The 14,845-nt window shown below is 39.9% G+C and overlaps 1 protein-coding gene across 1 annotated transcript in view; it reads right to left on the reverse strand.

Moving 5' to 3' along the window:
* Nucleotides 1-14,845, reverse strand: part of LOC126366296 (cyclic AMP response element-binding protein A) — a 147,463-nt gene that overhangs the window by 1,065 nt on the left and 131,553 nt on the right. Inside the window, exons 3-6 of the mRNA XM_050009389.1 lie at nt 6,588-6,766; nt 2,597-2,744; nt 1,992-2,176; nt 379-522 (exon numbers count right to left, since the gene is read on the reverse strand). Of these exons, the coding sequence (XP_049865346.1) occupies nt 379-522; nt 1,992-2,176; nt 2,597-2,744; nt 6,588-6,766 (656 nt within the window). The remainder of the gene's footprint in view (nt 1-378; nt 523-1,991; nt 2,177-2,596; nt 2,745-6,587; nt 6,767-14,845) is intronic.

The following is a 14,845-nucleotide window of genomic DNA, read 5'->3' on the forward strand; positions in this document are numbered from 1 at the left end:
TAAATACATTTTCCTAATATAGAATAACGTATTGAACGGACACTCTGCGACCCGCACCAATTCGTGTCGATGTTGATTTAGATTTACCTCACCCCCCTCGTAGTCTCACTTTAGATTCAGTCGGTCTCACTCACACTTACGCGATAGGTGGCACATGAATGTAACTTTCCTTGGCAACGGAGAAGTCAATAGCTGGTTGGCAGAGCCACTATCATGTAAGCTTTTGGTTGTATTATCTGGTTGACCAATAATAAGGGATACGCGAAAAAACCTATGAAGCTTGCATGATCCAGTGTTGGTCAAAGTCTCATTAAAAACATAGTTTCGTAACTTCTAAAGTGTCTAGTGTGTGTGTAGTGTGTGTTTAATGTCTTTTACCTTATTTTTAATTTTCCTCCTGATCTTTTTGAGTGACTTCTCCTCGGCTTTAGTCAGCGGGAGGCGCGTGGGCACGGGATACCCTTCTGCTAGGAGTGTGCGCTTCTCTTCTTCTGTCAGAACTAGTGTGCCTGTCGACCCCTTCTGTAAACGACATTATTTTCTTCATTAATGTGGGAATGAAAGATTATTATGAACGTGATGTGTATGAGGTGAAGTTTATGAACGTATCCTGAGGGGGAGAGAAAGGAAGAGGAAGGAAGATGGCGGCGGTTAGAGATTAGAAGCGATTATAATTTTTAAACCAAAAAAGAAAATATAAGAAAACGTTGAACGGTCATGAGCATGAATATGTATACACTTTGGTACCATGTCACATTACCTTTTTTGACAAATTGAACTGTAATTCTTACTAAATGTCAAATATGTTAGTGCGACAGGGTCCTAAAGTGGGTACATTATATTGCTCATGACTGAACATTCAAGTGATTTTATTTTTACACCACCACCCTACATTAATATACCTGAATGACATAAGTAATTTTTCATTTATTTTATGGAAGATAGGCAAGCATTTGATCACTATCTCATCTGATGGTAAGTACTCAACTCAAAGAAGTGGTCAACGATGCAGCTGAAAATGGGACATTCTTACCTAGAAAGTAGGTACCTATTCACTCTTGCCTTAAAGAGGCCAAAATGAAATTATTTTTGAGTGGTAGGTATATGATATTTTTGATTTTTTAGTTTTCAATTTTGATTTATTGGTCAATTTAGCCCTTGGTCTTGGTTCCATACAAGACCATTAACCCGGCCCCAGGGGGAACAGAGTCATCTTCTCTGCCCTCCACTGGGGCAATTCCTGTTCGGCGCGTCCTTGCCGCGGGGGTGGGCGCCTCTTACTTCAGTAGGCCGGAGTGAGATGGTGGCTGAGTTCGAATAGGGACCCAGACCTACGGGGTATAACGTAGAACCCTTGCCCAGGGATACGGGTGAAGACCTCAACGGCTGCAGAGGCGGAGATGGGAGCCATCGGTACGGTAATGCAGGACGGAAGGGGCATGTCACAGGGACTGTAACCTGGAACCTGACAGAGGGCAGCAGTAACTGTCAGTACTATTCAGAGGCAGAGGACAGGAGTCCTAGTATGGCTTTGTAATAGACTACTCTGGGCGCCATCCCACTCGCGTCAGACAGAGTACTGCGGGGCGGAAGGCAAGAGGGAAACCACTGCCCTATTTTTCCCTAAAAAGTAGCATGGAGAGTATTCGGAAAATGCTACACCGACAAGAGCGTGGCTCTTAAATTGATGATGATGGTCAATTTAGATAAGTATTTCCAATTTTATTAAAATCTACATCACTATAAAACTAGGTCCACGACGTGTGATCATTTTCCCGATCTATTCCTATCACCGATATGTATATGACTGCTATTGTTAACGCAAAAGAAACCATAACGTAATTGATACAAATTTTACATTTCTATAGGTAGGTTGAATACAAAAGCAGCTGTTAAAACCGTAGGTAAGTACGTCTTCCTGAATTTCAATTAATTTTCCTGCTCTCGTTCTAATGAAGCTAATTTAAATGGCGTATAAACTGCATTGTTACCGGTTGGCTGCTAATTAGCGGCGTATTGATAGGCTGTCTTGAGTGATGGGAGACATAGAGGTGTGTGCGCCTGGCGGGCGCGGGGGGCGCGGGCGGCGCGGCCGACGCCTCGTGCGCCGGGGACAGGGCACCCTCGCTGTCCGACGAAGACAGTGACGACGGCGGGGTGGGCGGCAGGTTGAAACCTGAAAAGATGATGGGGGAGAAAATTGTAGTTGTGATCTGGAAACGCGTGTAAGATAGTTAATTAACATTTTGTGTTAATTAACGACTTCCATGGTCCAGTGGTTGAGAGTTGGGCTCACGATCCGGAGCTCCCGAGTTCGATTCCCGGTGGAGACATATCACAAAAAATACTTTGTGGTCCCTAGTTTGGTAAGGACATTACTGGCTAATCACCAGATTGTCCAAAAGTAAGACGGTCCGTGCTTCGGAAGGCACGTTAAGCCGTTGGTTCCGGTTACTACTTACTAATGTAAGTAAGTACTCGTTACATGAGCTATGTCAGGGGCCTTTGGCGGCTCAATAGTAACCCTGACACCAGGAGGTTGGAGTACCAATCTCATCAACCCACACGATAGAAGAAGAACACTTTGTTTACTGACCTGAAGTGCCCGAGCTGGTGACCTTGATGGACAGCTTGTTGGAGGTGAGCGAGGTCGCGAGGCGAGGAGCCGCGCTCAGCAGCAGCTGTGGCACCCCTGCCGCGCCCACCTTCTGGAGGACTGCTTGTGGCATGTGGATTGTTCCCGTCTAGAATAAGACAACGCGTGGTTAAAGAGCTGGAAACAGTGTACAGTTCAAGGTTTACATGGTTATTATTGGTCATCCCTGTTAAATCACTAAATCTTTTAAGAGACACAGTATACGTTTTTACAATAAGATTCCCATTGACATTCAGAATTTACCTTTGAACAGTTTTAAGACAGTAATTAAACTGAAACTTTGTAAAAAAGGTTATTATAATAGTATTTTATGCAACAGTTGTATAAGAAGGGTCAAAAAATGCGAGTGGCGTGAGTTGCGATGTGAGCCTTGGCGAACATCGCAATAAGAGACGCCACGAGCATTTTTTGACCTAGTTATACAACGTTGCATACAATACTTTTTCTACGACGACGTAATTTTAAACGAAACACAAAAATTTTCCAATTTATTTTCCAACGCGCGGGAAAATGGCGACAAATGTATACTTTTTTTATAGTATATCTATGGCACCAAACAAAGTAAAGGTGCCAGTTTCCAGGTCAAAAAAAAAAACAACAACAATGCTTTTTTGGCGACATTATAGTACAGTTACACTTTGTAAACAATGCTTTTATAGGCCATAGAGCGTACACTTTTTCAAAGAGTTTAATTATGTATGTACTTATATTAGACTTTTTGGTTATTTAAATGCCAGATTAAAGTAGAGGAGTAGAAAAAGATATGAATGCATGGGATTAGCTGTCTGGGAACTGATATTAGGCAGCCAAATTACACACCTAAAGAGCAACAGTATTTTTTTAAAGAATGTCTAGTGTCCTGTGCAGAGGTTTTTTTTGCAGCATATACATATGCTCGTTATATAAAAATGACGATTCAAAGTGTAACTATCTTACCTAATGAATAAAGATATATTTTAATTTGAATCAATTATATCTAAAGGATCAATTCTGCCATTTTGAACATTTCGCCACAAAGTAAGCCTCCTTTTGGAATCTTCTTCTTATATCGTGTGGGTTGTGAGGTGGAGTACCAACCACATCAACCCTGGTGTCAGGGTTACAATTGAGCCGCCAAAGGCCCCTGACATGGCTCATGTACGACTACTTACTTACATCAGTAAGTAGTAACCGTGACCTATGGCTTAACGTGCCTTCCGAAGCACGGATCATCTTACTTTTTGGACAATCAGGTGATCAGCCTGTAATGTCCTAACCAAACTAGGGATACCAAAGTGATTTTTGTGATATGTCCCCACAGGATTCGAACCCGGGACCTCCGGATCGTGAGCCCTACGTTCAACCACTGGACCACGGAGGCCGTTGTGGAATGAAAAGATACACACAAATTTATTTAAAAGTCTATTTGTGAGTTGAGTAAGAATACACTTTTGTGGGTTTCGAACTACATTAGCCAGTAGAATTTTACTTAATTCAGTATTCATTCGCGTGTACCTACTTGTACATGTTACACATTGGTTTGCATACGGCAACGTGCACTTTGCATACGCTTAATTAGAATACAGTTTTTCGGAGAAACTACGCCTGTAGGTATTATAATTATCAAAATAATTGACTTGGATCTCACGCAGGCGAGTGCCAAGGCGAGTGCAAAATGGTTTAAAAAGTGAAAACCTTTCGACCATAGTGAATGTCTTTTACCCGAAACTCTTGGAATGCATCCAAAAGTTGCTCAGACTGGACCGCGCTCTGAAGCATTCAATTACAATAATATGTTTTAAATCGCATCATTCGAAACAATTTCGTAGCAAATTAAAGCCAGAAACACACGCAGCAATTTGAAATTTTAAACCATCTTCAAATATGAAGACTCCTTTAACAGCGTCAATTACTTTACAATTTCCGAGCAGTACACGCTTACAGAGAAAGTTGCGAAGTAGGTTTTGTATGAACTTTAGTGACCTCAGTTTTTTGTCTACGAGAGGTCAGATTTGATAGATTGAAAAGGAATAGGCCCGTCGTGGTTCACGTGACTAGTCAAACTTATAATCGGTGTTAAACCGCTTTGATGGCCGCTCTGGCACCTTCTTTCTCACGACTTATTTAATTGCTCTTTCAAATCTGAACTGTTACCCAGGAACACGTATGGACGTATAGGTACACAAAAAAAATCGTTTCGTGATCATTAGTCGGATAGGAGAAGCACTAAAAAAAACTAAAAAAATCTAAAATAAAATAGGTTTGACGACTGATTATGTTGAATGATCACTTTAATTCGGCCTCTGTGTTCCAGTGGTTGAGCTTTGGTCTCACGATCCGGATGCCCCGGGTTCGAAACCCGGTGGGGACATATCACAAAAATCACTTTGTGATCCCTAGTTTGGTCAGGACATTACAGGCTGATCACCTGATTGTCCGTCACTAAGATGATCCGTGTTTCGGAACACACGTTGACCCTTTGGTCCCGGTTACTACTCACTGATGTAAGTATGTACTCGTTACATGAGACATGTCAGGGGCCTTTGGCCGCTCAACAATAACCCTGACACCAGGGTTGATGAGGTTGGTTATCCACCTCATAACCCACACGATAAGAAGACTTTAATAAAATAGGTATGCGTGTACTTACATAATAGTACGTATGCATATTTTGCGGACTTTTATTAGGTACTTAAGTGGAAATTACTTATAAGTGGTGTGATTATTTCTTTTCCATGTAAATGGCTTAAATAGAGTAAGTTTGTACCTTTCGTTTATGTACCATTTTGTTTCTGTTTGTAAGGCTATTGTGCATTGTAATTGCTCTTTAGGCGTGTTACTGTGGCAATTGGGATTGGCTGTTATCAAAGGGCTTACTACCTCTTCAATAAGGAAATTGGCTAAGTCAGAGATTAATTACAATAGGAAACATTTATTCAACGTAATTATCATGGATAAGCTTGTTGAAGGTCAATTTAACATTTTTGAATTTACGTCATTTCGCAAGATGTTATGGCAGAGAAGAAATGAAAAATAAAGAAAAAAATTTAGGTATACATTACAAGTTATTTAATAACTAGAGAAACACATTTAATACCAGGCATTTTTATCATTTAGGCAATCATTAATATGTAATATCATAATAAGCTTTTTTACATGAAGTAAGCTTCACATGAGCTTTAAATTGATTTTCTAGATAATTCAAAATATTATCTGGTATTTTATTGTAAAAGCGTATACATAACCCCAAAAAAGATGAATTTAATTTACTTAAGTTACTTAGAAATAACACTCATCCTTATTAGCAAGAGCATCTACAGATGGTCGCTGTTAGATATTACTCGCGGACACTGAAACACTTCATGAGGCAATCGTGTCTGGTTGTGTCTTGGTAACCAATGAGAATTATTTTTAATTATATTTTTAATTTAAATTATTACTAACATAGTTTGTTTCAATTTGTACTTGAGACTTCAAAAAAGAAGGAGGTTCTGAATTTGGGAATCTAACAAGTGGGCACGCGTTGCCTAATTTTTACCCGAAGCGGTGAAGCAAAACGAAGAGTTATGTGTTTGACAGCTATAATGTGTATGTACGTCTGTTCCCTCCTAACTTCTAAACCACTCATCAGAATTTAACAAATAAGGTGTCACTAGATTCGTCTTGATTTTCCGGTGGTTATAGGCTAATCTGTCTTAAGAGTTTGCTTAACAAGGAATACGACCGCGGCTATCTTGTAAACATCAATATTCGGAAGAATTCTAGAAAAATATTTTCTGGTTTCATACTTTCTCGTTTAGAGCGTGACTTTTTTAAAGTCGGGTTTTAATTTTACACTTATAGCAAAATAAATAAACAAGCGACAGCTTCAACCAACGCTGTAGTTGACGTTTGATACTTCGGCAGCTCCTGAGTCGACACCTGCTAGCTGGAAACATGGACAAGTGTTTACCGTGTGGTCAATAACGTAGTCAAGATGTGTGAGGGGCGCGTTGGGCGTGGGCGACGGGGGGCAGGAGGAGGCGGGGGACTCGGGCTCCGACTTCGGCTCGGCCTTCACCTCAGGCTCGCTACAGCGCCGCCGACTCCACGCGCTCGCCGGGATTGTGGGGTAGCACTCGTCTTCCATGTCTGCAAGTTCAGAAACATACGGTCACGAGTACTAATATGTATACACTTTGCAACCATGTCACATTAACTTTTCTGACAAATTAAACCATAAGCCTCATTAAATGTCAAATATGATAGTGCGACAGGGTTCTAAAGTGGGTACGTGATATTGCTCATGACTGTACACATTAACATAACATAAGCTCATTACTATATTCCCATTTAATGTTAATGTGTGTATATTTTAATGTTGTAAATGTATATGTGTGTCGTAGATTTTACCTAAATAAACTTTTTTATTATTATTTTATTATTATTTATTTGGGTAGTCATTGCAAGATGAACGAAGTACCCACGCCTCACCGAGCTTTCTGTTAGGCCAATGTGACAGGTAGCCATATAGCCGTTTATAGGTAATGGCCGAGCCAACTGTGTTAGTGAAAACTGGGGGGTTAAAATGGCCACATCGAAGCAATTCATCTAAGAAAGCAATATTGCTATTTGACATTTGTTTGCACTGCGCACTTACTTTTATATGCGCAAAATAAATTAAATTAATAGCTCATTGGTGCAAACCCGGAACCGGGGTTCGAACCGGCGCTTCCCGATTGAGAAACAGGACCACAGTGACATCATACACAATAAATACATCATCATCATCAGCCGTACGACGCCCACTGCTGGGCATAGGCCTCCCCCAAGGATCTGTACGACGATCGGTCCTGCGCTGCCCGCATCCAGCGGCTTCCCGCGACCTTCACCAGATCGTCGGTCCACCTTGTAGCGGGCCTACCCACTGAGCGTCGTCCGACACGTGGTCGCCATTCTAGAACTTTTCCGCCCCATCGGCCATCGGTTCTCCTCGCTATGTGTCCTGCCCACTGCCACTTCAGCTTTGCAATTCTCCGAGCTATATCGGTGATTTTAGTTCTCCTGCGGATCTCCTCATTTCTGATTCGATCGAGCAGGGAAATACCGAGCATAGCTCTCTCCATTGCTCGCATTATTTACAATAAATACATAAAATCGTCGAATCTTATAACCACTATTTACATTGCTAAGTGAATTACTGCTACTTAGTATATAGGCTATTTATTTATGTTTTCTTTTTCATGTTTTATCTTTCTACTAACTGGGCTACTGCTGCCTTTTTTTGACGTGACTTATTGTAGATTTGCCGCAGATGGCATTAACTACTTGGCCGGATAAACGGGGAGCGCTGAAGGCTGTCACCCGTTACAACGTTTTAGACAACAGGCCTGAAGGTGCCAAGTTGGGCGCGAATCTCGGCTCAGGGCGTCGTCTGAGTGGAAAAATATTTGGCTCACTCCCTAAACCACTGAATTCGACTGTATGAGTTCGAATTCATGTTTTGATTGTGGATAATTGATATCACGTCGTTTCTAGGATTTGTGCCCAGTTAATGGCTATGGGCTCGCCCCCTGTTACATGGGACTTAGATATAGCTGGCGAGAAGTGGGTGTACTATACACCTCTGCCTACCCTTTGGGGGATACAAGCGTGATGGTATGTTATGTTAGACTAGGACCAAAAAATGTGTTTACGCGTAGTCACGCATGCGCTTGGCGCGAACACTTCCCACAACGTTCCAGCCGGAGACTCACACAAGAGGAAGCGATTTCATGAGCAATACTTAATTAACCCATTACTGCACTCGGTAGAATTTGAATTCAAGATTACATACCAGCATGTTTAACCGCTTCTTGTTTTATATTTATATCTCATCTAAGTTTTTAATGATATACAATTAAAATTGTTTGGGTCAGTTGGAACAGTTGATTTCATTTCGAGATTACGTTAAAGACAGTAAGGGAATTTTTATATGCTAGAACAGAGTTTCCCAAACTATGGGTCACCCGCCCACCCTACACCATCAGTGTGAGTGGGCTTTGTCTGTGGAACGACACATCAACTGACCGAATCAACGGCCGGTAAAAACTTCGTTTGTAATTCGAAAAGTTCCTCCTTCATAGTAGTAACGGTTAAATTTCTTAGAGGTGTGGCCCGCATTTGTAAACTTCGCATATGGGTTGCGACTACTTGCGACCCAGACAACATTGGGAACCACTGTGCTAATAGCTACTATATAGAGGCGTCAGCGCTTCGACTGAGTATTATAAATAAATTCGTTTAAAAAAAAACATTCAAAATTAAATCATTCAGTTCATATAACACCAACACTCGCAGTAACTGCTGGTTGACCGGTAAAGAGCAGTAATGCACTTGACTACATAATAATGTATTAATATACAGGATGTTAATGACATCGTAACGAAAATTTTGAAGAATTATTCAAGCCAAGATAATGAGTTGATATCATGTGGAATTTTCTGTCCCAAAAGTATGAAACTGAAAATAATTAAAATATAACAAAAAAAATCATGAATTTTACTACAGGTAAATCCAATTGATATCAATCAACTCATGATCTGAATCATCCCCTATTAGCACCCATAGGTACTCGTATGGCTACCAGTACTTGCACACCATCTTGATTCTGCATACGGGGTGTAAGTGACATCGTAACGAATAGTGAGGGGATGATTCAGCTCATTATTCTGAGTTAATATCAAGTGGCATTTACGATGACAAAAGTATGGAATTAAAAATTCACTTGATATTAACTCAGAATCAGGAGCTGAATCATCCCCCTCAGTATTCGTTACGATGACACTAACACCCTGTATGTAGAATCAAGATGGTGTGCAGTTTTTACAGTTAAACCGTTGAATATTTATCGGAAATGCTTGATTAACTCATTAAATTGTAGTCGTAATTACTGGGTCGTACACATTGTGTTGTAATACGGAATAATAATGTGTTTTAAGTTTAACAAGCGGTTAGAACCAATCGGAACCATTGTGCGTTAGTTTTGGTTTTAATTCCGATTTTATTCACGGTTGCAGGTTCATTCAGGAATTGAAATTCTATAAATCCAGAGTTCCATTATGTTCATCATCACTAATTTAAGAGTCACGCTCTTGTCGGTGCAGCATGATTGCTACTTTTTAGGGAAAAAATAGGGCAGTGGTTTCCCTCTTGCCTTCCGCAGTATTATGTTATGTTACTTAATCTATAATATGGGGTAGTAATTACTTTGGACTACCTTAGCTAAGTTTCAAGACATAAGATGCCAATAGAAAGAAAGAAAGAAACATTTATTACTTCCGGACGCGACAGACACAGAAAGTCAGGTACATTGATTCAACACAGGACAGAAACCACAGCAATCAATACCATATATTTTTACCACTGTCACTGTCGATTGAGTAGTTTACTAGGTCAAAGATAAATTATGAAATTCTGATGACTAAATAAAGATAAATCTAAAAGTGACAAAAAACTTTTTCTTTTTTTTCTATTTAACTTAGTTATGAATTTTAATTAAGAAAAATGTAATAATCACGTCAGGGGCCTTTGGCGGCTCAATCATCCACCTCACAACCCACACGATAGTAAGAATAAGAATAAAATAAATGTATTGCTAGTAACAATTTACATTTTCTAGTAGTAGTAACTCGAGGCCTTTGAAATGTGGTGTTGGAGGAGGATGGAAAGAATAAGTTGGACAGAAAGGGTTACAAATGAGGAAGTGCTAGTAAGAGTAAGGGAAAAGAGACAAATACTGAGAATTATTGAGGACAGAAGAGGCAAGATGATTGGACACCTAATAAGACACGACGAATTCATTAAAAACATCATAGAAGGAAAGCTAGAAGGAAAGAGAGGAAGGGGAAGACCAAGAAGAGCTTACATGGAACAGATTAAAGAAAAGGTTAACGTCGTGTCTTATAGGAAAGTCAAGGAATTGGCCTTTGATAGACTGGAATGGAAAATGCTACACCGACAAGAGCGTGGCTCTTAAATTGATGATGATGAGTAGTAGTAAACATAAGTGCGGCAATTTATTTTTCGTTTTTCTATGACGTCACAGGTTGCATTTTTCTTACAAATTCCATAATAATTTCGTGTTTAGTAAAAAGTTGCTTTTTTGACTAATTGGAAATTAGCCTATTGTCATAATCGTTTGCAAGCTTGGCTTGAGTCCCTTATATTATTATATTTGTTATACAACAACGTACGTTTTCTCGCTAACGAGAGGAGATATGAAACAACCAGTTTAACATCAAAAACACATCGGTTCCACATCAAAGTTACCAAATTTTCTTATAATTGTATAATTTACGTTCGACAAGATGATAATTAGTAATTTAGTCTCAAGCTTTTGTGCCGATCGTGTATTAATTGGTTAATTATTCCACATAAATTCGCTAATTAGAAACATCTCGAAATATCTTCCTAAATTATTAATCGAAAATCATTAAATGTATGTTCCACTGTTTCAAGTCTGGGCGAATAAAATAATGGCGAGGCATGTGCCCCTTACGCCGTACGCCTTGCTATGCTTTATACATGCTAGCCTCGAATATGCATGCTAACTCGGTACACATTGCGAGGCGTGCGGCGCATGGCGTGCGAGGCATATGCCTCGCAATGAATCCGGCTTCATATGCCAATTCATCTAAAAACCAGTTGCTCTAACCCGGATTTCTAATAGATTTGTACCACACACGGGCCTGGTAGACAATTAATCACTATTTGGTGAATCCTAATTTCCCGTATAACTATTACTGTACGTATGTGAAATAAATGTATGAATGGCCAACAGCCATTAATCTTGCTTGAAAACATTCTAATAGAATAAATTGGACTACATTACGCATGCTTACTGACATTTAGGCTATTTTTAGAATCGTAGGCGAGAACTCTTTAGAAGTCTGCAAATAAAATGTTAAACAACCCGAAATAGGTTTTATATCGGGAACTAATGTGCCTGTGAAATGTGGAGAAAATGAGTTGTATGTAATGTGATTATTGTGTTGCTTGGGGGATTTGGTGTGTATGTGTGTGTGTGTGTGTGTGGGGGGGGGGGGGGGAATATCTACTACGGAAATATAACACTTTCCATATTAATAAATTTAAAGCTCATGTGAAGCTTACTTTATGTAAAAAAGCTTATTATCTATAAGATTAATGACTACCTAAATGATAAAAATGTCTTCCTCTAGTTATTAAATAACTTGTAATTATACCATCATTGGTTTTAAAAGATGTGTTGCTGTTGCAGTTTCTTGTCATTTCTTCTCCTCAGCCATAACACCTTGCGAAATGACGCAAATTCAAATAATGTTACATTGACCTTCAACAAGTTTATCCATGATAATACGTTGAATAAATGATTCTGATTTCTGATTTTCGACACAGTAATACTATGATCGTGGTATAACTGAAGATGCACTTGCAACAGTCTCAGATACTTGATTTAACACGGCAAGAACCCGTCATTATGTGTTTTAATAATATCTATTATGCCAAAATTACCACTACTCAGAATAGTACTATTGCCAACATGGATTTAGGTAAATTAACCATTGCCCTCGTCGGTGTAAGATTTGAGAATTTTAGTGAATCAAGTGGAATAAAAAATATTCTTTGACAGTACCTACGCTACGAAATCCTCGCAGCTGAAAGTAAGTTCTATTTAGCCAGTTTCACCTTTATTGTACTCTTTCCTTTTAATCAGGTTGAAAGGCGCGGAGTACCAAGTGATCTACTTACTTGTATTACCTTTATAGAAACAAGAAGATAGCTTATTCTTGTCTCGTGTGGTTTGTGAGATCATGAACCGATCTCGTCAACCCTGGTGTCAGGGTTAGGTACTATTGTGTCGCCAAAAGCCCTTGACATGGCTCATGTAATGACTACATATTTGCTTTAGTTAATACCCCCCGCCCGACCACCCGATCGACTGCTTAACGTGTCCTTCAAGGCACGGATCATCTTACTTTCGGACAATGGGGTGATCAGCCTGCAATGTCCTAACCAAGCTAGGGCCCACAAAGAGTTACAAAGTGATTTTTGTGATTGTGGTTAGTTACATTATTATTTAACATCTTCTTCTATCGTGTGGGCTGTGTGGTGGACTACCAACCTCATCAACCCTGGTGTCAGGGTTACTATTGAGCCGCCAAAGGCCCCTGACATGACTTATGTGCTTACATCAGTAAGTAATAAGCACGAAACACGGATCGACTTACTTTTGGACAATCAGGTGATCAGCCTGTAATGTCGTTAAAAGTAATTACCTGTTTAACAGTAATTTTTGTGTTAAGTTCGCACTGGGATTCGAACCCGGGACCTCCACAATGTGAGCCCAATGCTCAACCAATGTACCACGGAAACCGCCATTGAACCATCCAATTGACTGTGAATCGATGTCGACTGCAAGTTATCTTCTGATTACTTACAGCTCTGCCAAACCCCGTTAGAGATTAAGAACATAAGTTTATATTATGTAAGTATGTAACACTGCTTTGTAATAGAAAGAAGTAGCTGGCATTTGGCGTTAACACGCGGGCGTCCTCGAACGATGCATCGCCTTTCACCGAATTGGCCACTATTACTGATGAATAACGGTGATTCGTCACCATTAAAATTAACAAACTTTATAAACGTTGAGCGGTATAAGGCATAAGCTCACAACGATTTCCCAATTGGGGTAGTCAGAGGTACATCCATCACAAGATGAACTAAGTATCCACGCTTCACCAAACTTTCTGTTAGACCAACGTGATAGATGGTGAACCGTATCGCCGTCTTTAATGTTATAAATATTTGAAAATATCGGACTTTCTTTTACTTTTTACCCGACTGCAAAGGGGAGGGTTATGTGTTTGACCGCTGTGTATATATGTAGGTATCCATATATGTACGTATGTATGTATGTATGTGTATATGCAGTTGCACGTCTGTTCCAACCTAACTTCTAAACCACCAGTCAGAATTAAAAAAAATGAGGTGTCACTAGAAGCGATTTGATTGTCCGGTGGTTAAAGTGCTATGTGACGTCGCGCTAAAATCAATGTGGCGCCCTCTAGACGACATAAACGGAAAAATCATGCTTTAAAAAGTATGAAACAGAGAAAAATAGATATATTCAGGTACAGGGACATTCTTCCGAATAGACGTTTGGTAGATAGCCGTGGCAAATTTTCTTGTTTCGTACTTTTTAAAGCGTGATTTTTCCATAGTCGGGTTTTAGTTTTTAAACTTATATTTTTATTTAGAAGTCTCTTGAAGGAACTTTTGTATACCTACCTAACTACTCTGTAGGGTAACCGAGATTCTTCTTTCCTCGTGCGAATTATGAGATCAATACCCTCATCAACTCTAGTGTCGGGGTTGTTATTGAGGCGCCATAGGCCCCTGATATGGCTCGTGTAACAACTACATACTTAGCTAAATAGGTCCTACCTACCGACTGCTTATCGTGCCCAAAGCACGGATCTTCTTACATTTGCAACATTATAATTGGAAGCAATTCGATTTCATAAGATTTTTGTATTGATTATAATATTTTAAGACATATTGCCTCACAGATAACCCGTAATATTGGACGAGACACAACCTCTATTCCGCACTTTTAGACAAGCATTTTCATGAATTATGTTTTAGTTGTTGTCGCTCCCGATTAATTAATAAAAAAATATTCAGTAAATAGTCAGGTCGTAATATTAATCATTTTTGTAAGTACATTTAAATTAATAAAGCGTTGGACTGAGTTACGGATAAGTAGGGGGCGACACTGCCACAAATGAGGGGCGCTTACGTCACAGCAAACAAGTGAGCGGGGAAAAAAAGGGATAGGTCGGGTTTCTACTGACGCGGAGATGGGCGGAGAAGAGCGGTGATGTGCGGATTTGACCAATCACAGCGTTCGAGAGAGCGAAAAACGAAGACGCTCTGTCACTCTCTCCCTCACGGTGATTGGTCGATTCCTGCACATCTCCGCTCGTCTCCGCACAGCTCCGCGTCAATGGAAACGCAGCCTCAAGCGCAGTGGTTTTGCCACTTCCGTTCCAAAACGTTCTCATATATAGACTGGTTGTGATTACTTACGTCTATTATAAATTTAAGCCATTTCTACCGTGACCACTTCTTTTATGTATTTAATATTGTTAACTTACAATCCAGAAGTTTACATGCGTGACACTTTCAAGTGACGTCACGAAGTGGTCA

The sequence above is a fragment of the Pectinophora gossypiella genome, chromosome 4 (assembly GCF_024362695.1).
Source record: "Pectinophora gossypiella chromosome 4, ilPecGoss1.1, whole genome shotgun sequence".
NCBI lineage: Eukaryota > Metazoa > Arthropoda > Insecta > Lepidoptera > Gelechiidae > Pectinophora > Pectinophora gossypiella.